The sequence below is a fragment of the Nerophis ophidion genome, linkage group LG28, assembly GCF_033978795.1.
Source record: "Nerophis ophidion isolate RoL-2023_Sa linkage group LG28, RoL_Noph_v1.0, whole genome shotgun sequence".
In the NCBI taxonomy this organism is placed as follows: domain Eukaryota; kingdom Metazoa; phylum Chordata; class Actinopteri; order Syngnathiformes; family Syngnathidae; genus Nerophis; species Nerophis ophidion.
Genome location: NC_084638.1, coordinates 14736550 through 14756648, shown reverse-complemented (window position 1 = coordinate 14756648; position 20099 = coordinate 14736550). Strand labels below are relative to the sequence as shown.

Genomic DNA, 20099 nt, shown 5'->3' with positions numbered 1-20099 from the left:
TTTTCTACTGTAGCCAAAAATACAACAAACGCATTCCGAACATGTGCAAATCAAATAATCCTTTTGAAAATTCAAGAGGCGCACTTTTGAAAACACAAAGAAGAACACGATGAACTTGGACTTTGGTGTCAGTGTATCTACAGAGCCATCAAACTTTAAGTCACAGCTTATCTGTGACTGAACAACATAAATCATGAACAGATAACAACTCTTTCAGGTATTTAATACCTCATTAGTCATGTCCACGTATTAACCCTGTGCTGACTCAACAAACCATACAAACGGAGGTAGAAACTATTTAGAAACTCGTTCTTGATAGACATTTTGGGGCAATGCGGATGCTAAATACTGATTTGTTCGAAGCAGAAGACATAAAACGGCGGGTTTTAAGTTTCATTTGTGTCGAGGGGAAGTAGCCGTACCTCAGCCGGGTAACTGTTTTGCACTTGATTTTTCTCTGTGCGTGGTATTTTAGTTCCTGTCCTGTGCCCTCATTTTTGTAGTCTTCACTCCCTTGTTCCGTGTACAGGCTTCCACACCTGCTGTCTGATCGGCAACCGGGACACACCTGCATCCGGTTGCCAATCAGTCTCCGCTCCCACTTCCAGACAGCGTCGGATCATTGCTCTGCTTGCGCTTCCTTCGCGTACGCATATTGTCCCCTGCTCAGAACGAGTGTGTAATTACCACAAAATAAGTTCCTTGACCCGCGCAATTTAGGTTTCGTTTCTCTCCACTTCTAGTTGTGCGCTCTACCACTCTCTCGTGAGCACGTTTTCTTTTGTTTTTATCAAAGAATATTATTTTACTCTCTGCTGAGCTTGTGATAGGTCTCAGTATAAAGTGTTTGCTTGCCTAACAGAATTCCTATTGCGACATCCAGTGGACACATTTAGAACAGCAGTTTCTTTCATTAAAACATTATTGCTAATTTTTCTACATTTTTGTTTTATTTGACACCCCTGGTTTAAATAGTTGTGCGAATGTGATGCTAATCAGGCCATTTTATCATTACACATGTTTAGACAATCAGGGAATTGGACTATGTTACTTTCGAGTTCAAACCATGCAGACCTTATTTTGACAAGGATGGATAACTGCTCACTGCTGGGTTCAGCAGTTTCTGCAGATAATCACCAATGAAAGGCCTTCCTGTGTCATGGTTCCTGCAACTCCACAAGCAAGTCACATGGCTTATCTTCCATCTGCGCTTCTCTCCAGGTCCACATCTTACCCTCCCATCTGCCTCTTCTCAGTCCACCTCAACAAACACACACACACACACACACACACACACACACACACACACACACACACACACACACACACACACACACACACACTCTCTGAAGGCCACAACTATGCAAAGGTTGTCTTGAGTATAAACAGAAGAAAAAAAGAATTTCTTTGGAAAATACCTGTTTCAATTGTGTTGTCATCTCGAGTGTTTGTTGAATAAAAAATGGCCAATGCAACCATGTAAATTCTCAACAAAAAGACGCTCTAGCTTTATTGATTCGCCTCCAGGAGCATTCGTCTGTTGCTATAGAGCAGGGGTAGGGAACCTATGGCTCGCGAGCCAGATGTGGCTCTTTTGATGACTGCATCTGACTCTCGGATAAATCTGAGCTGACACTGCTTAACACGATAAGTAATGAATAATTCCACTTGTCATCAACGTGTTAAAAATAACGTTCAAAATATAAAACATGCTCATGCATTCGAATCCATCCATCTTTTTTCTACCGCACTTGTTCAAGAAGTTGCAATAAGGGTAAAAAGTGATTTATTTATTATTGATTAGTTTAGGGTTTGTCCTCCCGGGGGTTCTTCAGACCACCAAGCACCGACATGAGAGCCTGTTTCAGGGTTGCAATATTTTTTTATTTTTTAGTAAGTCTCTCCGTTGCTTTCCAGCAATTGTCTTTTTCTCTTTCGTTCTCGCTCGCACTCTGGCTCCAGCCCCAACCCCCGTCTCTTCTCCTGGCTGCTGCTTATAACAGAGCGACAGGTGATTAGATAACAAGGCCCAGGTGGGCCTTTTACGCACCTGTCGCTGATTTCGAGGCCGGTCCTGGCACACCCTGCTTTGCTGCAGGCCCGCAGGCCACGCCACCTCCAAAGTTGGCTTCGGAATAACAATGTTATTACAAATAATAAGAGAGCTATTATACTTTAGATATGTTGGTGTTACTTAAAAATGCACACGTTAAGTTGTGTTCAGTGTTGAAAAAAATATTATATGTCTCTTGCGGAAATACATTTTAAAATATTTGGACTCTTGGCTCTCTCAGCCAAAAAAGGTTCCCGACCCCTGCTATGGAGACTGGTTTGGGGTTTTCAGAGTGCGGTAGAACTGAAAAGAAAAACGCGTTCAAAGTATTCATCAATGTGTAAAGCGCTTTAATTTTAATGTAAAGGGAGGCAAGCTTAGTCCATGCCTCAATGTATTCATTTGTTTCTTCACACAAAGACCTCAATTTGGCTTCATCTCAATCATTCTCCCTATAGTTAGTTTTCATTCCGCCACTAGATGGAGGCTCTGTCCCAAATTCCCTTTCTTTTTTTTTTTTTTTTAAAGACAAGTACTCCCTTGTATCAAACAAACCAGCCCCCTTATGAATATGGAAATAGAAACCCAGAAACCTGCTCTCTCCCAAAAATCACAACAGTAATTTACAGACATGTTTGTTTTTTAGCACCAGTAATAGAGTATGTCCATGTCCACGTCCCTGCAGATTGGCGGTTACAAACTGTATCACAGACACACTTCCACTGAGTCCTGCTCTGGTTGTGTTATGCTGTGGAGCTGCTAGCCGGGCCGGACCTCTCTCTTTTAGACTTTAACAGCGCCGCCGTTGACAGGTTTGTGCTCGTGGCCGTACATGAACGTGGCTGCGATAACCAGTGTTACCCCTGAGAAGAACACACTGAAGCAGAACATAAAGAGGAGATATCCGTGAGATAAGGACGTTTTTTTTGTGTGTGTCCCTAAACAACCGCACAGAGCAGGTGTGTCCAAACTATTCTCGCTGAGGGCCACACGCGTAAAAATAAATGCATGCGGGGACCATTTTGATATTTTTCATTTAAAAAACCAATACAATATCCATCCATCCATCCATCATCTTCCGCTTATCCGAGGTAGGGTCGCGGGGGCAACAGCCTAAGCAGGGAAACCCAGACTTCCCTCTCCCCAGCCACTTCGTCTAGCTCTTCCCGGGGGATCCCAAGGCGTTCCCAGGCCAGCCGGGAGACATGTCCTGGGTCTTCCCCGTGGCCTCCTACTGGTTGGACGTGCCCTAAACACCTCCTTAGGGAGGCGTTCGGGTGGCATCCTGACCAGATGCCCGAACCACCTCATCTGGCTCCTCTCGATGTGAAGGAGCAGCGGCTTTACTTTGAGTTCCTCCCGGATGGCAGAGCTTCTCACCCTATCTCTAAGGGAGAGCCCCGCCACACGGCAGAGGAAACTCATTTTGGCCGCTTGTACCCGTGATCTTATCCTTTCGGTCATGACCCAAAGCTCATGACCATAGGTGAGGATGGGAACGTAGATCGACCGGTAAATTGAGAGCTTTGCCTTCCGGCTCAGCTCCTTCTTCACCACAACGGACCGGTACAACGTCCACATTACTGAAGACGCCGCACCGATCCGCCTGTCGATCTCACGATCCACTCTTCCCTCACTCGTGAACAAGACTCCTAGGTACTTTAACTCCTCCACTTGGGGCAGGGTCTCCTCCCCAACCCGGAGATGGCACTCCACCCTTTTCCGGGCGAGAACCTCCAAGTCCGATGGAGGTGCTGATTCTCATTCCGGTCGCTTCACACTCGGCTGCGAACCGATCCAGTGAGAGCTGAAGATCCCGGTCAGATGAAGCCATCAGGACCACATCATCTGCAAAAAGCAGAAACCTAATCCTGCGGTTACCGAACCGGAACCCCTCAACGCCTTGACTGCGCCTATATACAATATACACAACCAAAAACCAGTGAAGTTGGCGTGTTGTGTAATCCGTAAATAAACACAGAATACAATGATTTGCAAATCCTTTTCAACTAATATACACTGAGAAGACAAAATACTTAATGTTCGAACTGAACTGAGAAACTTTTTTTTCTTTTTTTCAAATAATCATTAACTTAGAATTTAATGGCAGCAACACATTGCAAAAAAGTTGGCACTGGGGAATTTTTACCAATGTCTTACATGGCCTTTCCTTTAAACAACACTCAGTAAACATTTGGGAACTGAGGAGACCAATTCTCCCGTCCAAAGGCAAAACCGAGTAAACTCACTTCTAGCTGATTTTGAGAAAACAAAAGGAAAACCAGTCTATCTTGATGCTGTCTTACAAAGATCTAGAAAGTCATCAAACGTAAAGATGTTTTCTTGAGCTTTCATTTTCTTGCAGATTGAGCCATGGATTGAATCTGCTCTTTCTCCAGATATTTTATCCCAATCTCGGGTGGGCCCCATTCTGCGTTTGCACATTGGGCAAGAGCCGTGTACAGCGTCCCGTTTTTATTTTGACCTCCACAGTTATCTGCCCAAAAGAGTATGCAAGGGGAAGAATCAAGAACAATACATTTAATGAAGGTGCTTGCAACGTCCTGGGCCAATCTTCCAAATATCCCCTTGTGCCATAATATCACATAATCAGGTTGACCGTCGGCCCCCATTCGTGCAAATGTCTCATTAAAGACAATAAGGCGACTGACAAATAAGCTCCGGTTGGTCCCCTGAGATACTAGGTTTTTCTGTTGTATCTACGCGGTTATGTGGTAGTTGCTAGGTCCTGCCATGCGCGTAACAGCTTACTTACGGAAGAAATTACAATATCGCACACACTAATGTAAAGCAAATCACCTAGGAACTCCCAAAATTATTATCAGCTCTGTTTTGACCAAAATCGAGTTACTGGGTTTTGCCTTTGGACGGGAGAATTATTGAAGAAATATTTAGCATTCTTGCTTGATGTACAGCTTAAGTTGTACTTAAGGGTCTCCATTTTGCTATTTTTGGCTCCGTATTGCGCCACACATTTTTAACGGGAGACAGGTCTGGACCACAGGCAGGCCAGTATAGTACCTGCACTCTTTTACTATGAAGCCACGCTGTTGTAACACGTGCAGAATGAGGATTGGCATTGTCTTGCTGAAATAAGCAGGGGTGTCCATGAAAAAAACATTGCTTGAAAGGCAACATATGTTGCTCCAAAACCTGTATGCACCTTTCAGCAATCATGGTGCCTTCACAGATGTGAAAATTACCCATGCCTTGGGCACTATTACATCCCCATACCATCACAGATTGGGGCTTTTGAACTTTGCACCTATAATAATCCGGATGGTTCTTTTCCTCTTTGTTCCGGAGGACACAACGTCCAGAGTTTCCGAAAACAATTTGAAATGTGAACTTGTCAGACCACAGAACACTTTTCCACTTTGCATCAAACCATCTTTCAAAAACATGCACCTGGGGATAGATTGTTTGGCAACACTATCACAAGTCCCGGGGATTAAATTGGCCCTAGTGTGTGAATGTAAGTGTTAATGTTGTCTGTCTATCTGTGCTGGCCCTGTGATGAGGTGGCGACTTGTCCAGGGTGCACGACACCTTCCGCCCATGTGCAGCTGAGATAGACTGCAGCACCCCTCCACGACCCCGAAAGAGACAAACGGTAGAAAATGGATGGATGGGCATCTTACATAAGCTCGGGCCCAGAGAAGCCGGCGGCGTTTCTGGGTGTTGTTGATAAATGGCTTTCGGTTTGCATAGTAGAGTTTTAACTTGCACTTAGTTTTCTGAGGTGTTCCTGAGCCCATGTGGTGATATCCTTTACACACCGATGTCGATTTTTGATGCAGTACCGCCGGGGGTATCCAAGGTCACAGGCATTCAATGTTTGGTTTTTCGGCCGTGCAATGATTTCCCCAGAGTTTCTGAATCTTTTAATGATATTACGGACCGTAGATGGTGAAATCCCAAAACTCCCTCCAAGAGCTTGTTGAGAAATGTTCTTAAACTGTTGGGACGATTTGCTCACGCATTTGTTCAAAAAATGATGACCCTCGCCCCATCCTTGTTTGTGAATGACTGAGCATGGAAGCTGCTTTTATACTCAATCATGGGACCCAACTGTTACCAATTAGCCTGTTCACCTGTGGGATGTTCCAAATGAGTGTGTGATGAGCATTCCTCAACTTTCTCAGTCTTGTTTTGCCACTTGTGCCAGCTTTTTTGAAACAGGTTGCAGGCATCAAATTCCAAATGAGCTAATATTTGCGAAAAAAAAACAATGTTTCGCAGTTCGAACTTTAACTATCTTTGTCTTTGCAGTGTATTCAATCGAATATAGGTTGAAAATGATTTGCAAATCATTGTATGCTGTTTTTATTTACGATTTACACAACGTGTCAACTTCACTAGTTTTGGGTTTTGTACATTTTTCAACTGAAGTTTGCTCCCGAGGACTCAGAAGGAAGTCATGAAAGTGTTAAAAATAAGTCGTATGTTACAAAAAATATTTTTCAACGTCAAGATCTCTAGATCAGGGGTGCCCAAATAGATTTGGACCGCAGACTAGTTTGATTTGGCCTGCTAAAGGGTGGCTTCCAAATGTAACACACATTCATACTGATCTTTTAAACTAACTAGGGGTGCCCTGATCCAATATTGATATCACATATCAGTCCAATATCAGCATAAAAAAAGAAGCATCGGATTGTATCAGCTTGCATCAAAACTTTTAAATATTAGATTTACTACAAGCAGTATGCAGCGAGGTTTAGTTGTTTGTGTGATATCATGTGCGATTCAAGCAGTCCTGCAGCGTGTTTACACTTGTGAGATAGCATGTGCGATATAGGCAGCCCTGCAGCGTGTTTACTCGTGTGTGATATCATGCACGACACAAGCAGCACTCCAGCGTGTTTACTTGTGTGTCATATCATATGTGATATAAGCAGTCCTGCAGCATGTTTACTTGTGGATAATATCATCTGCAATACAATGAGTCCTGCAGCGTGTTTACTTTTGTGAGATATCATCTGCGATACACGCAGTCCTGCAGCGCGTTTACGTGTACGTGTTATCGTGTGCGATTCAAGCAGTCCTGCAGCGTGTTTACTTGTGCTTGACATCATGTGCGATTCAAGCAGTCCTGTGGCGTGTTTACTTGTGTGTCAAATCATGTGCGATACAAGCAGTTCTGCAGCATGTTTACACTTGTGAGATAGCATGTGCGATATAGGCAGCCCTGCAGCGTGTTTACTCGTGTGTGATATCATGCACGATGCAAGCAGCACTCCAGCGTGTTTACTTGTGTGTCATATCATATGTGATATAAGCAGTCCTGCAGCGTGTTTACTTTTGTGAGATATCGTGTGCGATACACGCAGTCCTGCAGCGCGTTTACGTGTGTGTGTTATTGTGTGCGATTCAAGCAGTCCTGCAGCATGTTTACTTGTGTATAATATCATCTGCAATACAATGAGTCCTGCAGCGTGTTCACCTTTGTGAGATATCATGTGCGATATACGCAGTAGTGAAGCGCGTATACGTGTGTGTGTTATCGTGTGCGATTCAGGCAGTCCTGCAGCGTGTTTACTTGTGCGTGATATCATGTGCGATTCAAGCAGTCCTGCAGCGTGTTTACACTTGTGAGATATCATGTGCGATATAGGCAGCCCTGCAGCGTGTTTACTTGTGTGTCATATCATATGTGATATAAGCAGTCCTGCAGCATGTTTACTTGTGGATAATATCATCTGCAATACAATGAGTCCTGCAGCGTGTTTACTTTTGTGAGATATCATCTGCGATACACGCAGTCCTGCAGCGCGTTTACGTGTACGTGTTATCGTGTGCGATTCAAGCAGTCCTGCAGCGTGTTTACTTGTGCGTGACATCATGTGCGATTCAAGCAGTCCTGTGGCATGTTTACTTGTGTGTCATATCATGTGCGATACAAGCAGTTCTGCAGCATGTTTACACTTGTGAGATAGCATGTGCGATATAGGCAGCCCTGCAGCGTGTTTGCTCGTGTGTGATATCATGCACGATGCAAGCAGCACTCCAGCGTGTTTACTTGTGTGTCATATCATATGTGATATAAGCAGTCCTGCAGCGTGTTTACTTTTGTGAGATATCGTGTGCGATACACGCAGTCCTGCAGCATGTTTACTTGTGTATAATATAATCTGCAATACAATGAGTCCTGCAGCGTGTTTACCTTTGTGAGATATCATGTGCGATATACGCAGTCCTGCAGCGTGTTTACTTGTGTATAATATCATCTGCAATACAATGAGTCCTGCAGCGTGTTTACCTTTGTGAGATATCATGTGCGATATACGCAGTCCTGCAGCGCGTTTACGTGTGTGTGTTATCGTGTGCGATTCAAGCAGTCCTGCAGCGTGTTTACTTGTGCGTGATATCATGTGCGATTCAAGCAGTCCTGCAGCGTGTTTACACTTGTGAGATATCATGTGCGATATAGGCAGCCCTGCAGCGTGTTTACTTGTGTGTCATATCATGTGTGATATAAGCCGTCCAGCAGCATGTTTACTTGTAACTGTGATATCATGTGAATTACAAGTATCCCTGCAGCGTGTTTACTTGTGTATATTATCATCTGCAACACAATGAGTCATGCAGCGTATTTACTTTTGTGAGATATCATGTGCGATACACGCAGTCCTGCAGCGCGTTTACTTGTGCGTGATATCATGTGCGATTCAAGCAGTCCTGCAGCGTGTTTACACTTGTGAGATATCATGTGCGATATAGGCAGCCCTGCAGCGTGTTTCCTTGTGTGTGATATCATGTACAATACAAGAAGTCCTGCAGCTTGTTTACTTGGGTGTGGTATCATGTGCGATACAAGCACTCCCGGAGCGTGTTTACTTGTGTATGACATCATGTGTGATTCCAGCAGTCCTGTGGCGTGTTTACTTGTGTGTCATATCATGTGCGATACAAGCAGTTCTGCAGCATGTTTACATGTGTGCGATATCATGTGCGATACAAGCAGTCCGCAGGGCGTTTATTCGTGTGGGATATATTGCACAGTAAAAGCAGGCCCGGAGCGTGTTTACGTATGTGTCATATCATGTGCAATACAAGCAGTTCTGCAGCGTGTTTACTTGTGAGTGATATCATGAGCGATACAAGCAGTCCAGCAGCATGTTTACATATGTGAGATACCATGTGCAATACAAGCAGTTCTGCAGCGTGTTTACTTGTGAGTGATATCATGAGCGATACAAGCAGTCCAGCAGCATGTTTACATATGTGAGATACCATGTGCAATACAAGCAGTCCTGCAGCGTGTTTGCTTGCGAGTGATATCATGTTTGATGTAATTGGAGTCCTAAAAAGGTCTATAATTAATATCAACTGTGATTTTTACTCATTATTATATGTTGAGAAGTTCTAGCTTTGAAAAAAAAAACAGCCTAAATTGCAGCTTTGTGTTATTAGTCAACATCGCAACTTCTTCTAATTACATTTCACTTGTTTGCTCGTTTATTCCACTTTTTATATATATATGTTTCATATATTTTTTTATAGTCTGTGTAGAAATGTGCCGTGGGTCGTTAAAAAATGATCTGCGGGCCACACTTTGGGCATAGAGCGTTTATGCCAAGAGCATACTGATGCATCAATGTTACTTTTTTTTGTATTATGGTCTGTATAGATATTTGCATTGTAAATCACTTGTGTGTCATTAGCATGCGTGTGTTTACCCAGAAGGGTGCAAATCCTCCAGCAGGAAATAGGAGATCAGCATGGACATGATGATGGACAGAGAGGTAGCAAATCCTTTGAGGATGTTGTCGGCATATTTAATCACCACAGCTATGACCAGGCCACCTAAAGCCTGCAGGGAGCACAAAACATGGTTGGGCAGTGAATTTCAAACACATGCAACATATATATATATATATATATAAATATATATATATATATATATATATATATAATCGTCAGGATCTCCTGACAATTGAGGGAACCCCTCATGAAACAGTTCTGTAGAGATGAAGTAGTCTTGTGATTTTTCCCACACATACATATTGCGCTCTACCACGGTATCGTGCACTATTCTATGGATAATCCAATTAAAACATATATATATATATATATATGTATATATATATATATATATATATATATATATATATATATATATATATATATATATATATATATATATATATATATATATATATATATATATATGAGAATCAGCACCTCCAAGTCCGAGTCCATGGTTCTCGCACGGAAAAGGGTGGAGTGCCATCTCCGGGTTGGGGAGGAGACCCTGCCCCAAGTGGAGGAGTTTAAGTACCTAGGAGTCTTGTTCACGAGTGAGGGAAGAGTGGATCGTGAGATCGACAGGCGGATCGGTGCGGCGTCTTCAGTAATGCGGACGTTGTATCGATCCGTTGTGGTGAAGAAGGAGCTGAGCCGGAAGGCAAAGCTCTCAATTTACCGGTCGATCTACGTTCCCATCCTCACCTATGGTCATGAGCTTTGGGTCATGACCGAAAGGATAAGATCACGGGTACAAGCGGCCGAAATGAATTTCCTCCGCCGTGTGGCGGGGCTCTCCCTTAGAGATAGGGTGAGAAGCTCTGCCATCCGGGAGGAACTCAAAGTAAAGCCGGTGCTCCTTCACATCGAGAGGAGCCAGATGAGGTGGTTCGGGCATCTGGTCAGGATGCCACCCGAACGCCTCCCTAGGGAAGTGTTTAGGGCACGTCCAGCTGGTTGGAGGCCACGGGGAAGACCCAGGACACGTTGGGAAGACTATGTCTCCCGGCTGGCCTGGGAACGCCTCGGGATCCCCCGGGAAGAGCTAGACGAAGTGGCTGGAGAGAGGGATGTCTGGGCTTCCCTGCTTAGGCTGCTGCCCCCGCGACCCGACCTCGGATAAGCGGAAGATGATGGATGGATGGATGGATGGATGGATATATATATATATATATATATATATATATATATATATATATATATATATATATACATGTATATATATATACATGTATGCATATATATATATGTACATATACATACATATATATGTACATATATATGTACATATACATACATATATATATGTACATATATATGTACATATATATGTGTGTATGTATGTTTGTGTGTAATTGACTTGACGAAGTAGGAGGAGTTTAGTGCCAGCCCAGGACGTTAAAATATTATCAACCCGGTGGACATTTTATCCATCACAATATTTCTCATCTAAAGGACATTTTACATGTTTAAAATGGTACTATTATGGGTTGGGGGTAGGAGCAACTATAAAATAAATTGATTTCTTATTATTTCAAAGAGAGACATTGATTTGAGATACAAGTGTTTTGAGTAAAGAGCTCCATCAATGAATCAATTATGCTTGTAAGTTGAGGTACTACTGAATATTTAAAATAACTATATACTTGGCTCAGTTGGAATTATTACAAGTGAATACAACGGTACCTTAACTTAAGAGTGCCACAACTTCACTTAACCTAAATGTTTGGAGATAAGAGCGGTCTCTCGGGTAATTGTTATGCTTTAAGTTGCGACCAAAAAATGGACATACAGCCACGGAAAATAAGAAAGTTGAGTGTGAAAGACTGCTGAGTTGAAAAAGTGGATGATCCTCATTGAATTAATGAAAAAAGATAATGAAAACAAACACACAAAAAACATGACATTTTGCTGTCAAAACCAGCCCATCCATCCATTTCCTACCGCTTATTCCCTTTGGGGTGTCAGCTACAATTGGGCAGAAGGCGGTGTACACCCTTGACAAGTCACCACCTCATCGCAGGTCAACACCAGCCAATAAAGTTAATATAAAATGTAAATGGCAGACACTTATTGATGAAAATATGGAGACGCTGCTGATGGTGTGTTTGACAGAGCAGCAGCAATGTAAGGATATTCTGTAGGAGTCCACTTTTCCAAGGTAAATACTGTACATTATTAATACATTACTTCATAAAACTACTATTTATTACTTCTATTGTATTGTTTTATACAATTTTTCCTATCTAAAAGTTAGTTTTCCTTTTTAAAAGGCATGCTACATGTTATAATGTTTCTTTTTTGGTGGGGACAAGCACCAATCACATGGATTACAATGGTACGATTACAATTCATTCGGAAAACATACATAACTGTGCATTTATTGAAAGAAAAGAATGATCAAGTAAGACAAAAGCAATGATCCCACCCACCTGTAAGAGGACAACGGTGCAGGCAATCCAATTGTAGCCTTGAAACATCCCAAACTCTGCTACTCTCTGGCCGTCATAACCCAACATTCCGAGAGTAGCAAACACAAACCCGAACAAACCTGCAGGGAAAAGTCAAATGGTTGGGCTTTAAAAACAAATATACACTTTCTAAATCTCAAAACCTCAATGTTTGTGGTCTACTAACTTTAATACAAATACATTTTAGTATTTATTTGTACAAAACCCAAAACCAGTGAGGTTGGCACGTTGTGTAAAACGTAAATGAAAACAGAATACAATGATTTGCAAATCCTTTTCAACATGTATATACAATTGAATTGACTGCAAAGACAAGATATTTAATGTTCGAACTAAGATATTTAATGTTTGAACTGAGTAACTTGTTTTTTACAAAAATTCATTAACGTTGAATTTAACGGCAGCAACAAATTGCAAACAAATTGGCACAGGGGCTTTTTTACCACTGTGTTACATGGCCTTTCCTTTTAACAACAACTCAGTAAATGTTTGGAAACTGAGGAGACACATTTTCAGGTGGAATTATTTCCCATTCTTGCTTGATGTACAGCTTAATTTGTTCAAAAGTCTGGGGTCTTCGTTGTGGTATCTTAGGCTTCATAATGCACCACTATTATTAAATGGGAGACAAGTCTGGACTACAGGCAGACCAGTCTAGTACACGCACTCTTTTACTACAAAGCCCCACTGTTGTAAGATGTGCAAAATCTGGATTGGCATTGTCTTGCTGAAATAAGCAGGGGCGCCCATGAAAAAGACATTGCTGAGATGGCAACATATGTTGCTCCAAAACCTGTATGTACCTTTCAGAATTAATAGTGCCTTCACAGATGTGTAAGTTACCCATGCTTTGGGCACTAATACACCCCCATACTATCACAGGAGCTGGCTTTTGAACTTTGCACCCATAACAGTCACATGTAAAGCAATTTGAAATGTGGACTCGTCAGATCACAGAACCCAGCGAAGCCGGCGGCGTTTCTGGGTATTTTTCGCTTTGCATAGTAGAGTTTTAACTTGCACTTACAGATGTAGCGACAAACTGTAGTTACTGACAGTGTTTTTTCTGAAGTGTTCCTGAGCTCATGCAGTGATATCCTTTACACACTGATGTCGCTTTTTGATGCACTACCGCCTGAAGGATTGAAGGTCACGGGCATTCAATGTTGGTTTGCAGGCTTGCTGCTTACATGCAGTGATATTTCCAGATTCTCTGAACCTTGTCATGGTAACACGGACCGTAGCTGGTGAAATCCCTAAATTCCTTGCAATAGCTCGTTGAGAAACGTTGTTCCCAAACTGTTCGACAATTTGCTCACGCATTTGATGACAAAGTGAATGACTGAGCATTTCAATGAAGTTGCTTTTATACCCAATCATGGCACCCACCTGTTCTCAATTAGCTTGTTCACCTGTGGGGTGCTCCAAATAAGTGTTTGATGAGCGTTCCTCAACTTTCTCAGCTTTTTTGCCACTTATGCAAGCCTTTTTGAAACACGTTGCAGGCATCAAATTCTAAATGAGCTAATATTTGCCAAAAAATAACGCAAAGTTTTTTAGTTGGAACATTACAATATTCCTTGTCTTTGCAGTCAATTCAATTAAAGATAGGTAGAAAAGGATTTGCAAATCATTGTATTCTGTTTTTATTTACAATTCACACAACGTGCCAACTTCACTGGTTTTGGGTTTTGTATAATACTGATCTAGTATTATTTTGGGGAAAATTTTAACTAGCAATCTGGTAAGCTGCAACAGCAATGAATTTGTTTACACACGCGTTCACACTCACCGAATCAAGAGGACACCTTTGTAAAGAAACAAGCTTTGCTACACTTCTTAGAATAAAAGCCCTTTGCTCTGCAAACTACCCGTCAGTCAGCGAACAGGCTAGCCTAGCATGACGTATCTGGGACTGCACTGTAGCACACATAGCTTTGCTAGCATTACTAGTTTGAGTCCTCCCCAATTCCGTAATGCTACGTCATCGTGATATAGGAAAGAAAATAATTGTATTATGATGCTGTGTGACAAGGAAACTAAATACAGTTGGTCGCTACATCTGTAAGTGCAAGCTAAAGCTCTATTATGCAAAGCGAAAGCAATTTATCAACATCATCCAGAAATGCCGCCGGCTTCTCTGGGCCAGAGATCATCCAAGATGGACTGATGCAAAGTGGAAAAGTGTTCTGTGGTCTGTTTCTTTGACTGCAAGCAAGTATGTAAGTTGGATTTATGAGTAAATTAGACCCCAATTAAGTCATTTACACTGTACACAAAACACAAGAAGGACATAAAGACTATTAATTTAAGATGAATAAAAACATGAAATACATGAAATAAATCAAATTGTAATAAAATAAAAGACGGAACAACTACTTACGCTTATTGGAAGCACAAAGTCCCATTATTGAGACCATTACACTGCTTAGTTATCACTGTCCATTTTAATAATAGAAAATATTTGTTTTCCTTTACTTTAATCCTTGATGTTGGTCATAGCGTTTGATAGCATGCAACCAAAGTTATTCTCCACTCAATGAGCATTTTACGATGTCTAAGTTCACATTTTCCCAAAAAAGCATGTGTTATGTATGGGAGACATAACGTAGCGCAAAAAGAGCCAAAAGTGTTGTAGTTCTTATCAGTCTAGCAACACATGACTACGTGTTTTTTGTAACTTTTTTTTTTTTTTTTTTTAGTGGTTCAGTATTAGTGATTTGCGAGGGTGCGTCATAACCTTAAAATTTAACGTCGTAAAACAATACGCCGTAAAACAATACGCCGTAACACAATACGCCGTAACACAATATGCCGTAGCACAATACGCCGTAACACAATACGCCGTAAGACGCTACCCCAAAACATGAAACACTGTAACACAACACACTGTTACGCGATACACAACACGAGACATATAACTCGATACATCGTAAAACCAAACGCTACAAAACTAAACAACGTAAAATGAATTGGGGCAACAGGAAATACTGTAACACAAAAAATTGTAAAACAAAATGTCGTTTCAGGAAACGTCGTAATAAGAAACTTTGAAACGCGAAACTTCGTACAGTAAAATAGCATAACAGGAAACGTCGTAACACGAAATACCGTAACACAAAATGCCATAACACGAAATGCCGAACCCCGAAACACTGTAACACAATACACTCTAACCACAACACGAACATATAACACAATAAGTCGTAAAACGAAACGCTTCTAAACGAAACGCTAAAATACGAAACAACGTCAAATGAAACGGCGTAACACGGCACGCTGTAACATGAAAAATCTTAACATGAAATGTTGTTACAGGAAACATCGTAACAAGAAACTTTGAAACACAAAACATCGTATAGTGAAATGGCGTAACACAAAACACCGCAACCAAAACATTGTAACACAACACATTCTAACACAAAACATTGCAACACGGAACGTCATAACAGGAAACGTCGTAAAGTGAAATGCTGTAACGCGATATGACGTAAAACAATACGTTATTAAACAAAGCGTCGCAAAACAATACGTCGGAAAACGAAGCCCCGCAAAACGAAACACTAACGGCATGATTCAAAACATCGTAACACAGAATGTTCTAAACGGAAACGTTGTACCACGAAACGCTGTAAAACGAAACGTATTATCATTAAAAGGTTCAGAGAATTTTGGAGTAATCACTGCACGTAAGTTGAAATGCCCGTGACCTTAGACCCCTCAGGCGGTACTGCATCAAAAAGCGACATCAGTGTGTAAAGGATATTACCACAGAAATACTTTAGAAAACCACTGTCAGTAACTACAGTTTATCGCTACATCTGTAAGTGCAAGTTAAAAACTATACCATGAAAAGCCAAAGCCATTTATCAACAACACCCAGAAACGCTGCCGGCTTCGCTGGGCTTGAGCTCACCTAAGATAGACTGATGCAATGTGGAAAAGTGTTCTGTGGTCTGACGAGTCCATATTTCAAATTGTTTTTGGAAATTGTGGACGCCGTATCCTCTGGACCAAAGAGGAAAAGAACCATACGGAATGTTCAAAAGTCAAAAATTGTTTTTGGAAACTGTGAAGTGAAGTGAATTATATTTATATAAACTGTGAAGTGAAGTGAATTATATTTATATAGCGCTTTTTCTCTAGTGACTCAAAGCACTTTACAAAGTGAAACCCAATATCTAATTTTTTTTACATATAAACCAGTGTGGGTGGCACTGGGAGTAGGTGGGTAAAGTGTTTTGCCCAAGGACACAACAGCAGTGACTAGGTTGGCGGAAGCGGGAATCGAACCTGCAACCCTCAAGTTGCTGGCACGGCCGCTCTACCAACCAAGCTATACCTCCCCCTGTGGAGCTTGTGTCCTCCGGACCAAAGAGGAAATGAAGCATCCGGATTGTTATAGGCGCAAAGTTCAAAAGCCAGCATCTGCAACAGTATGAGGGTGTGTTAGTGCCCGAGGCATGGGTAATTTACACATCTGTGAAGGCACCAGTAATGCTGATAGGTGCAAACAGGTTTTGGAGCAACATATGTTGTCAAACTTATCATGGACGCCCCTGCTTTTTTCAGCAAGACAATGCCAAGTCACATTCTGCACGAGTTACAACAGCATGGCTTCGTAATAAAAAAGCGAAGGTACCAGACTGGCCTGCCTGTAGTCCAGACCTGTCTCCCATTGAAAATGTGTTGCACATTATAAAGCGTCAAATACCACAACGGAGACCCCGGACGCCTGAACAACTTAAACTGTACATCAAGCAATAATGGGAAATAATTCCATCTGAGAAGCTTAAAAAATTGGTCTCCTCAGTTCCCAAACGTTTACTGAGTGTTGTTAAAAGGAAAGGCCATGTAACAGTGGTAAAAATGCACCTCTGCCAACTTTTTAGCAATTATTTTCAAAAAACAATTAAGTTTCTCAGTTTGAACATTGAATATATTCTCATTGCAGTCTATTCAATTGAATATAGGTTGAAAAGGATTGTATTCTGTTTTTATTAACAATTTACACGACGTGCCGACTTCACTAGTAGTGGGTTTGGTATATTTACTACAGTATTATAAATATTCTGAAACACATTGGGGGGAAAAGTGCACATTCACTTACCCAGTTGTATATTTCGAACCCACACACTCTGTTTAGTTTCCTTGAGGATTTTTTCAAAGTATACCCCAGCAAAGCCACTGGATAGACAGGCTATCAGCACAGCCATCACACCCACAAACTGAGCGCTGGCAGACAGGACTTTCTGCTCAAAGTCTCCTTCAGGCTCAGTGGGCCACTATGGACGTCAGAGTCAAAAATGGATATGCCAAAATCGCATTGAGTACAACAACGTATCTGAGTGTTCGGAAAAAATATCCCGTGAGTACCTGCACTAAAGTGACCCCAGCCATGAGGACGAGCAGGGACAACCACTGATAGAAACCAAGCCTCCTTCCCAGCATGGAGACGGAAAACAGAGCTGTGGTCAGAATCTTCAGCTGGTACGTGACCTGGATAAAACATATCAGTCGTCATGTTTGTCGACAATATTGGATTCTTTTACAACTTTGGACTGAGTTTTGTCAGCTAAATATGCTTTGTGTGACAAATCACACTTTACCAGGGGTGTCAAAAATTTTGACTTGGGAGGCCGCGTTGGGCTAAAAAAATTTGGCTGGGGGGCAAAACTTGACTGCATGTAAAGTATTACAGACACACACACACACATATATATATATATATATATATTAGAAATGCGCGGAGTCCGCGGATAAACCACGGGTCGGGCGGTTGACATGACGGAAATATAAATTTTAATTACATTAGGGCGGGTGGCGGTTGAACCATCCGGAAATATTTGATATGCATGGTTCTGTGATCGGTATTCTTTGCCATTCAAAGAGCCATTTAAGACCCGTGTCATAAAGCGAAGGAGACAATAAAAGACACTGTTATTCTCCTGAATGACTGCCGGTAGTCACCCAGCTAGTAAGTATTAGGGCGTGCTATGAAGCCATTGACTTTGTCGCCTAATACAACATGTACGATCTGCTTTTTACAGTCCACCATCATGTTGTGTGTGGCTTCCGCGGCAACACGCACACGACTGCAAGGCATACTGGGTGACACAGAGTACACTAATGGTTGTGATATAAACAATTTTAACACTCAGTAATATGCGCCACGCTGTGAAGCCACACCAAACAAGAACGACAAACACATTTCGGGAGAACATCCTCACAGTAACACAACAGAAATGCAAGACAACAAATACCCATAATCCTTTGTATTCATGACAAATCCTGACTATTTTTTACACCCCGCTAGCAGCAAACCTTGCCGTGCGTCGGTAAGGTGGGCGGGGTTGGGGGCGCGGGGGTGTAAAATATATTCAGGAAGTGTCATGAATACAAAAGATTATGGGTATTTGTTGTGTTGCGTTTATGTTGTGTTACTGTGAGGATGTTCTCTCGAAATGTGTTTGTCAATCTTGTTGGGTGTGGCTTCACAGCGTGGCGCATATTAGTAAGTGTTAAAAGTTGTTTATATCACAACCGTCAGTGTACTCTGTGTCACACAGTATGCCTTTCAATCTTGAACGTGTAATTGCGGGAGCTGCACACAACATGTTATCGGACCAACAATCGGTTCGCACATATTGTTGAAGGTGTCTAAGGCAATGGCTTCACAGCACGCCCATGGTCTTGTAATCAAGATGAACGCCATTGGATAGTCGCGGGAACGTTAGCGGCTCCAATTGACAATATTACTCTGTGAAACAGGTTTAAATAGAACTGTGAGTGGTAAAGGCGGACAACCTCTGATGTATTTCAGCGGGCGGTTGGAGGGCGGGTACGGTCCTGATAAAATGTTGGTTCGGGTGGACGGCGGGTGGATGACGACTTTGGTGATGCGGATGCGGATGATATAATTGCCTATCCGCGCATCTCTTATATATATATATATATATATATATATATATATATATATATATATATATATATATATATATATATGTACAGGCCAAAAGTTTGAACACACCTTCTCATTCAATGTGTTTTCTTTATTTTCATGACTATTTACATTGTAGATTGTCACTGAATGCATCGAAACGATTAATGAACACAGTTATGTACTTAACAAAAAAGGCGAAATAACATGTTTCATATTCTAGTTTCTTCAAAATAGCCACCCTGTGAAGTGAAAATCATTTCAGGTGACTACCTCTTGAAGCTCATAGGATAAAATATTCCTAACATTTCCATAATGTATTTTCGGGCTTGTGGCTCGGCACTAACTGAACACCATTACATTTTCCCGCACTATGGAATGGACCAAGGGTCAAAAACGATGTATAATAAATAGTTAATATAATTGGATATAAGGGGTATGTGAAAGTTTGACTCCTACCTTGTTTACTTCTGTTAGGACCTCCTTTAAGTTTGGTAATCAGTCAGGAATATCAAGCAGCTAAAATGCGCCAAACATCGATAAGTGGAGAGCGAGTGTTTTCCTTTTTTCCGATAATGCATTGTAATAGATTTAAATGGGTGTAATTTGGAATTTTTAATGGTGCGTGAACTTTTTTCTTTTTTTTTATCCACAAAGTTCAGTGAGTTTTATATGTGACTATGCATGTTAACTTTTTGTTTTGGCTGCATTTTTTTTTGTAGGGAGGATGTTCGTTAAGAAATTATCGAGTTCGATGCCATTATCGAATCCTATTATCGAAGCGATTCCTTATCGAATCTCTTATCAAATCTAGATAAGTTGTTGTGTGTGCACTGAGTTCAATAAGCCATAGATGTTATATAAC

General features: G+C 41.5%; 1 protein-coding gene across 4 annotated transcripts in view; it reads right to left on the bottom strand.

Annotated features, from left to right (window-relative positions):
• Window positions 1-20099, bottom strand: part of slc35a3b (solute carrier family 35 member A3b) — a 48448-nt gene that overhangs the window by 2560 nt on the left and 25789 nt on the right. For 3 of the 4 annotated variants that reach the window (XM_061890500.1, XM_061890503.1, XM_061890501.1), the window contains 4 exons: window positions 17671-17793; window positions 17405-17579; window positions 12256-12374; window positions 9757-9890 (listed from right to left, as the gene is read on the bottom strand). In XM_061890500.1, coding sequence (XP_061746484.1) covers window positions 9757-9890; window positions 12256-12374; window positions 17405-17579; window positions 17671-17793 — 551 coding nt within the window. Of the gene's footprint in view, window positions 1-2386; window positions 2931-9756; window positions 9891-12255; window positions 12375-17404; window positions 17580-17670; window positions 17794-20099 lie in introns of those variants that run through there. The other variant, XM_061890502.1, reaches the window with a different exon arrangement.